The sequence below is a fragment of the Conger conger genome, chromosome 3 (genome assembly GCF_963514075.1).
Source record: "Conger conger chromosome 3, fConCon1.1, whole genome shotgun sequence".
Classification (NCBI taxonomy): Eukaryota; Metazoa; Chordata; class Actinopteri; order Anguilliformes; family Congridae; genus Conger; species Conger conger.
In genome coordinates, this window is record NC_083762.1 from 69191802 (window position 1) to 69199786 (window position 7985).

Sequence of the window (7985 nt, forward strand, 5' to 3'; positions counted from 1 at the left end):
CTTTTTTGTATTCATCAAGTCAACGTCAATGTCATTTTCATCCATTTTCACATTTTAAATGTTCTTTGATAGCTTTTTATGGGAGCTGGAAGGTACTAGATAAGGAAATGCTATAAAAGCTCATTTCATTTTTCTATGGAAGCTCATAACATCCACCCACCTGATAGCATAAACATTTAAAATCTGCAAGACAGAGATACAGTAAACAGTTTACTGCAGTAATTTTATTGACCTTTAAGTATAACAGCATAATTCCATTCCAGCCCAGTTTATTCATATTTCTCAAAAAACAATTTCAGTTCTGCAATCACATTCTGCGTTCTGCTATGAGACTGTGTACCCTAATTATACTAGAACAATAATACTCTGATCTAAAACTGTGAATGCTTAGTTTAGGACGTAGCCAAACCTGGTCCAGAAGAGTACAAAAGGATGATTTAACCGTGATTTAATTACTTAAATTCCCTGCAGTGCGTAATCATCTCACCATTACAAAACTGCAGACATGTCCTTATGCAATCTTGTGGCCAAAATTCCTTCCTGTGATGAAGGGTGATATTTCACACAGTAATAAAAATTGGTGACCACATTAATGTCTCGTGCTGGGACCAGGATTGGTCAAGTGTAACAGGCGGGTGGGGCTCTGATATGAACAGGTTCTGGAGTGTAAAGCAGACTGAACTGGTTTAGACCAGCTCAGACATAATGCTGGAGGCCAGGCTGCAGGTCAGGCCAGTTCCGTCCGGTTCTACATTGATCTTTTTCACCACACCATCCTCCACCACCATTGCATACCTGAAAGCAAAAGGACAGAAACGCCTGATTCTCTATGTAACAGTTGGATATTTACATAGAATAAAAGGATACAAACAGGGATATTCCATCCGCATTGGTCCTGTTAAACTGCCAATCAAGTTACATGACAAGTTAGTCCATCCAGCTCGACGGTTGCAAGGCAAAGTGGCCTGTTAACTTGAGTAAACACATGGCTATTGATATCTAATTCAAAAAGGTACTGTTCAGTGAAAATAAATAACACTCTGCCCCATATCTTAGATATTTAGGTTTGGTGTGTTACTGTTGACTCGTATGGCGGCTACAGATTACCAGTTATATCGGATCTCAGATAAGTATACTTGGCATAAGGAGTGCAAAGACTTCAGTGCTGCTCCCTCGTCAGGTGGCAATGCAACAGCACAGCATAAATGCACAGCATATATGGTGATTCCAAATGTGAGAACATTTGACAGGAATACCATATTCAACATATACTGGCCTCCTGTTTCATAGCAGGGGACTAAACGATGCAGTAATGTCCTTACCTCTTGGACCTTTGGTTGCCCAGCACTTGCACGATCTTATCATTGTCTAGTAACAGATCAACTGCCTGAGAGACAAATAGTCATGGTTATGTACTACCTCAGAATAGCATACAAAAGACAATTATGGAAAAAATAGGACAGCTAACAATTCAAATTTGTAAATGTAATATTTATATAAGGGTTAGAATACCAAGGAAACAATATTACCTCATTATACAATACTACATTAGTACAAATAATCTGGTTTAATACTTTAGAAATCCATAACAGCATTCATATTTTAGTATTAATAACAGGTTTCTGACCTTAGTGAAAGCTCCAGTAGGATCAGCCAGCATCCGCACCTATGATTAAACACACAGAAAGGTATTAAAAATTCAACTTGTAAATTTAGTCTCCAAATCTTCCACCGAATATGTATTATCAATAGAGCTATTTAATTCTTTTAATTTACAAATGGTTACTTAGCCATGCGTGCAAAACTAATCTTAGCCATATGGAGTTTACAAAAGTGCTAAAAAGGTTTTCTAACATGAGGATGCATTGCTGTAAATGTGTACATTGTGCTGCACCTCTGACTGAGGGGTGATCATTCTGCCCCCCCCCCCCCCTTTCCTTCAGTCATGAGTACGTTTTTAGACCAGCAGTCAGAGATGCAGAAATACCAACATTCCTCTGCCATTCCCCAGTGCTGTTGCAGCCACATTGTCTGTTGAAAGGCTGAATTGGCCCTGATCACAGGCACCTCCCCACAGTGACCCACCTCCTTGCCACAGTGACCCACCTCCCCACGGTTACCCACCTTGCCCCCTGCGCCGTGCTCCTTGCCCCAGGCAGCCATCACGAAGGCATCGTTGACGGCGATGCAGGCCACCTCCTCCACCCCCTTGCTCCTCAGCTCCACCGCCTGCTCCACAAACCCGGGCAGGTGTGTCTGAGGGGGAGGGTGTGGGGGGGGGAACAGGGGGGCACAGCAGGACATGTCCAAGGGAGGGAGAGAGAGAGGGAGTGGAAGGGAGAAGGGATGAACAAGGGAGAAAGTGTTCTACGGGTCTGTGCCGTTAATTGTATTACTCTCAGGTACAGGTAGCTATGGGCTGTGCTAAAGACAGGCCTGATGTAGGCAGAATATGATCAGTGCTTTATAGCTGGTACAACAGCACTACTAATTACAGAATGTCACTGGTACCAGAGTGTTCTGTATGCTGATGGTGAATTATCAGTGAATCAGCTTTTTATTACGTTTTAATTAATTGCCCCATAGTACCTTGGAGCACCCAGGGGTGAAGGCTCCGGGCACAGCAAAAAGAACCCCCTTCTTCCCCTTGAACAGCTGGTCCATGGACACCTTGTTCCCTGGGTCGCCCTCCTGCACCTCCACAGCGGGCAAAGATTCTCCAATCTGAGGGAAAGCCAGGAGAGCACTGATCACACAATATGTCACGATGAGAAAATACATGTACTGTTGTAAATATAAATGGGTAGTAAGAGACTGGGTAGGGAGGTATCTTCACTAAAGAAAGGGGTCTAGAAAGCAAGGCCTTTGATATACTGAAGGGCTAACATGGCAGCATCATCTGAAGACTATTTTACAATGAAAACCTGAACTGTATGCATTGATATGTTAAAACAATCCATTGTGTCAATATAGTAAATGTGAAAATACCCTCAATTGTCAGCTGTGTTATAAAATAAATTTTGAAACCCATATACACTCCATATGGACAAACAGGCAAATAATTCACAAAAACACATAAAAGGTACATACATTGGCACACACCACAATGCCCACACTTCCACCAACAGAAATTCACACAATGGCACTGGGCAATCCATGAATAGGCACATCCCTCATCTATAACAAAGGCACTGACAGCAGTTAGGTAAGTCAGCACTCTGTCATCCAACGCAGCATCAAGGACAACCAGTATGCCCAGACGCGCACAATGACACAGCACATAGTTACGATTATGTGATAATCTACAGCACCACTAATGTGAACGCTTGCGCGATAATGGCGCCTGTGATTGTCGCGGTTCCATTCTTAGCGCGACATCAATGTGTGACCATATTGAGCAGGGGTCTCCAATCTTATCCTAAAAGGGCCGGCGTGGGTGCAGGTTTTTGTTTTAACCCAGCAGTAACACACCTGATTATACTAATGAACTAATCGTGGTCTTTAATCAAGACCTAGATGAGTAGAATCAGCTGTCTTAGTCCTGTGCTAAAACAACAACCTGCACACACACCGGCCCTTTCTGGATAAGATTGGAGACCCCTGATATTGAGTGACAAAACACATTGCATTTAGAATCAACCCCGCAATCGTATTAATTGTAACCATTTTTAAAGTGTGTGTTGACTGAATCGATATTAAAACTAATAGCATAAATATTTATTCAGTATCACAAACTTCCACAAGTAGAATGAAACATTGAAATTATTTATTTGTGTAGGCTATGCCTCTACGGCTTCATATAGGTGCGCGACATTACAATGCAGCGACATAAAAAAATATTTTGCGAGACAGCAAAAGGTATAAGCATTGCCAGTTCCAGATACTCCCAATAAATATATGACGTCTGAAGAATTACGTTTGCACCTAAAGTAACAAAAACGCATGGTAGCGCATATTAGAGGCCTAACTGTCGCCTGAGTTTATTGATAAAGCAATGCCCGTATGGGGGAAAAATCCGAAGTGGTCATAAAGTGCCTATGACCGGTGCAAAATACACGCTGTGAAGTGTTCAGATTTTTCATTAAATGTCTCGCATAGAGCAAAGTCTTACCTTGATGGGCATATTGACGAGAAGTGTAGCGAGTACGTAGGATAGCACGCGCAGGTCTGAGACTGGGAATAATAATGGATATTAGGGAACCAGACTTGTCTTTTCTGTCGTCATGCGTTACCAAACGGGGGTGTGTCCATTTGCACTAAAATGATTACCAGTCACTCGCTTTGTGCAGAAAGTTCGTTCGCTCTACATTTCAAGAAAATTTGTTTGCTATCTTTTACACAAAGTTAGATTTTAAACTGCATTCAGTAATTAATATTTACTATTTGTTATTTACCGTCTTTCATTATAAGCTACGGAGAAACGTTTTATTTTAAAAGGAGTCTTTACAAACATGTCCACATTTCTGTACGGGGACACGAGACCAGTGTGATATAACTATTGCGATATAACCATATTACGGTGACTATTTTCAGAAATGTTTTTGAGCGTGCCTGCCGTAACTAATTGTAAGGGGAGCAGGGCGCATGACTCCATGCGTGTGATATGTTAGACAATTAAAATCTATATAGCTTACACGATTTAAAACCGTTTCTAAAATAAAAATAATTTATTAATAAAATATTGAAAACAGAGTAAACCGTTAACTCCCACGTAAAAAACAATAGGGTCAGTGTAATATGCCCGGAACGTTGTGTAGATGAATCGTACTACTCTGCGGAGACACTTCCAGTTGCACTCGAGTATCCCACGTGAGTGAGTGAGCGAGCGAGCGAGCATCTTTGATCATTGGGCCAGGACGAATACAGTTAAAACGTTTGTTTTGACATATTAGAGCAATTGGATAACTTTAAAGCGGTTATACCCTTTTCTACTTATTTATACTAGCAGCAAGTATGAAATTACTTACTCATAACATGTTGACATCGCACGTAAAGGGGGTTATTAAAGGCTACCCTCTCCTCATCAAGGTAAGACTTGCAGGAACTATAGCATCATGTCAGGTCTTCTGCATCTTTCAGTGTTCAATCTAGCGGAGTAGTTTGCTGTTACGTACTAAGCCACGCTTCCTTGGATTGTTGTTCGTTTTATTACTAAGTACCTCATAACGGTCTTACTGGTTTACTTTATTGCTTCTTACTAAGTTTCTTTATTTCTCCCTGTTGACGACTGTGCAAAGGCGACGGAGGTGAAAGTGAACGAAGTCGAGTTCAAGCCAGAGTTTGTCAGCCGAATGATTCCAAAACTGGAGTGGAAAGCGTTAGTACAAGCGGCCGAGGGGGTTAGTCACGCTTCCAAACCTTGGATTAGTAGTCATTTTAAAATAGAAACGGCCTAATGATGTACAAGTACCAAACACCAAAACACCATCAGCTAGCTATCTGGTACAAATCATCATGGAACACATTGACACACATATACGTTCGGAAATACTCGTAAATTGTGTGTGGCTACAAGTAAGACCTACTGTTAAAAGAACGTGTATGTACGTGATTGCCATAATTCATTGCCTTCATTTTATAACGAGGGTAGTCTGCATCAAAGAGTACTATCACTATGTGATTGAGGGACTTTAATGATGACTTGTATTCATGAACCAAATATGTGCTTAAAAAAGGTTCAAACATATCTGTGGTTAAGTAGATATTAAAACAGTAATCCACAGTAATCATTAACTATTGAAAAGTACCTGAACAATTAAGGCTGGTTCTCATTCACTGGAAATACTGAGCTTTCTAGTTCATTTTTGTATATATATAATTTTCTTCTTTAAATTCTGCTTATACCTATCCCCAGCTGGGTCAACTGAATGATCTGCCCAACGAACTTGTTCCTGATTATGAGAAGAATGAGGAGTTTTTGCGCAAAGTCCATCATGTGCTAATGGAGGTACAAGTCCCTTGTGTTGCTACAGTGGTTCCTCGCTGTTTCCATTCTGCCGTATTGTGTTAATTATGACACACACAGAAATTGGAATACACCTGTCATTTTTAATTTCCTTTTTCTAAAACACGGAGTGTAGCATGCCCCCCCCAGCCATAAGGTACATTTCAGTCTGTATGCATTTGTACTGTGAAATGTTGTTGTTGTTGTTGTTGTTGTTGTTGTTGTTGTTGTTTTGGCTCTGTACTCCAGAACACTGGATTTAAATGAAACCATCAATACAAGGTTAAAATGCAGATTGTCAACTAATCTTGTGTTAACTGTGTTGGAATTGCAGCCCTTTTTATACGCAGTCATGCACATAGTTCATGCACAATAAAGCTAACAATAGGCCTAGAGTTGAGTTTTGTGTGGCATTTTGCTATGGTTCAGTATTACAACAGTAAAAAACACTGTTGCAAACGACAGCCCTGTTTAAAAAAAACACAAAGCTTGTCTTGGGGATGGAACAGAACCTCAGTGTGCAAGATTCACATTTCCTATTTGGCTTAAAGATGTGAAATGGCGCCCCCATTGCCTATGTCCAAATAATGTATTGCATCACAATATGGACCATAATCAGGATTAAGAATACCTTGATTTTGTCCATGAAGGAATTCCATAAGATGACCTGGTCCACATATTAACATTATATCACTATGCTTTATTTGTGAATGTGTCATCATGAGTGTAGAATTATGCCCACGTGACTTTTCATTGTAAATTTTCTTTTTCAGAATTGTAAATTCATATACCCCATTCATATTTGGGAAAATAATTGACTAATTTTGCAGAAAATTAGATTTAACTGATGCTATGTCCCTGGGATGTGAATACATGACATTTATTCTTCAGTGAGCATTGAAATTACTGGCACAAATTGACCAGATACATTATCCTCCAGTAGATGTAACATGTATAAATACAAACTTTTTACTCAGAGGGTAATTATGGGAGAGAAAAAAACAGCATACAGGATAGAGTCTGACGATCAATCCACGTTTTTGCCTCGAACACAATGGGTTATTATGTGGGTTTTCTTGTGGATAGCCTTGTAATCATTATTTACTTGCGGAAGTGTCACCTGTTTCTCCTTCTTTTCCCACAGGTGGAGGTGTTGGAGGGCTGCCTGCAGTGCCCAGAGTCGGGGAGAGAGTTTCCCATCTCCCGGGGGGTACCCAACATGCTACTGAATGAGGATGAATCCTAGAAATTGAATCCGCTTTCATTTTTCTAATGCACAAACCTGTATATACCCAAATATTGGATTCAGATAGTTTCTTAGATGGTTACCCCTTTGTTGATTACAGCAGTTGTACTTCCACACATGTATACAACACACTGACAAAATACTTCATACTATGTCTACAAGAATTACTGTCGCATACATATTTGGTCTTTTAATATTTATACTTGATCTCATATTTTCTTTCCCAAAACACGCAACTAATTCCTGAAAATCCTAGCTGTTTACCTTTTCCTATGTGATGCTTATAGCTTTCTAACTTCGGGCTCCTGTCCGAAGTTTAGAAAATGAAACCATTGTTTCATATAGTGAGTAAAAGGTGCACGTTCAAGTTGAAATGTAACTCCAGCTGCTAAATGCTTTCTGAAAATGGGATAAATAAAATACAGTTCCAGATAGAAAGCCACTTGCTTGTGTCTCTGAACTTGACACCCATTGGAAGGACCAGCCTGAACTAACGTTGGAGAGCATACGTGATTAATGCATTTAGTCCTTCGGAGAAGAGGGGGAAAAAAGCCATACTTCATTTTGCAAAGGCCTTTGCTAATCTTTTGTGGCTAAATCTCTAGCTTGAGGGGTATCAACACAAGATTGCATAGCAATGTTTGTCATTTATTCTTAAATTGATGAATATTCTAACCATATTTAATTTATCTGTTGAGAATTGGGCTGGTGAGTCCTTATGTATGAAACCCTCAGTCTGTTCCCAGCCGTGTGCACACCGTCACCACTGCAAGGCAAAGTCCAGTCGTTAAGTCT

General features: G+C 40.3%; 2 protein-coding genes across 2 annotated transcripts; one reads left to right on the forward strand and one right to left on the reverse strand.

The window, feature by feature from the left end:
• Nucleotides 1-209: 209 nt before the first annotated feature.
• Nucleotides 210-4275, reverse strand: prdx5 (peroxiredoxin 5). The gene is made up of 6 exons (XM_061233666.1): nucleotides 4112-4275; nucleotides 2590-2724; nucleotides 2125-2256; nucleotides 1628-1666; nucleotides 1323-1387; nucleotides 210-795 (listed from the first exon to the last, which is right to left on the reverse strand). Exons 1-6 carry the CDS (start codon nucleotides 4121-4123, stop codon nucleotides 687-689), a joined length of 492 nt encoding a protein of 163 aa, XP_061089650.1. The 5' UTR covers nucleotides 4124-4275; the 3' UTR covers nucleotides 210-686.
• A 417-nt stretch (nucleotides 4276-4692) lies between these two features.
• Nucleotides 4693-7628, forward strand: trmt112 (tRNA methyltransferase activator subunit 11-2). Its single transcript, XM_061233667.1, has 4 exons — nucleotides 4693-5028; nucleotides 5238-5339; nucleotides 5855-5947; nucleotides 7089-7628. The coding sequence occupies exons 1-4, from the start codon at nucleotides 4954-4956 to the stop codon at nucleotides 7188-7190; spliced, it is 372 nt and encodes a 123-aa protein (XP_061089651.1). The 5' UTR covers nucleotides 4693-4953; the 3' UTR covers nucleotides 7191-7628.
• Nucleotides 7629-7985: the final 357 nt, after the last annotated feature.

What these genes read in the sequence shown, in the direction of transcription:
- trmt112 (XM_061233667.1), top strand. Translation starts at nt 4,954, where the DNA reads ATGAAATTACTTACTCATAACATGTTGACATCGCACGTAAAGGGGGTT. An exon ending in GCTACCCTCTCCTCATCAAG is followed by an intron (nt 5,029 to 5,237) that starts GTAAGACTTGCA and finishes GACTGTGCAAAG; the next exon opens with GCGACGGAGGTGAAAGTGAA. An exon ending in TCCATCATGTGCTAATGGAG is followed by an intron (nt 5,948 to 7,088) that starts GTACAAGTCCCT and finishes CTTTTCCCACAG; the next exon opens with GTGGAGGTGTTGGAGGGCTG.
- prdx5 (XM_061233666.1), bottom strand. An exon ending in TCACCCCTGGGTGCTCCAAG is followed by an intron (nt 2,257 to 2,589) that starts GTACTATGGGGC and finishes CCTCCCCCTCAG; the next exon opens with ACACACCTGCCCGGGTTTGT. An exon ending in GGCAACCAAAGGTCCAAGAG is followed by an intron (nt 796 to 1,322) that starts GTAAGGACATTA and finishes TTTTGCTTTCAG; the next exon opens with GTATGCAATGGTGGTGGAGG.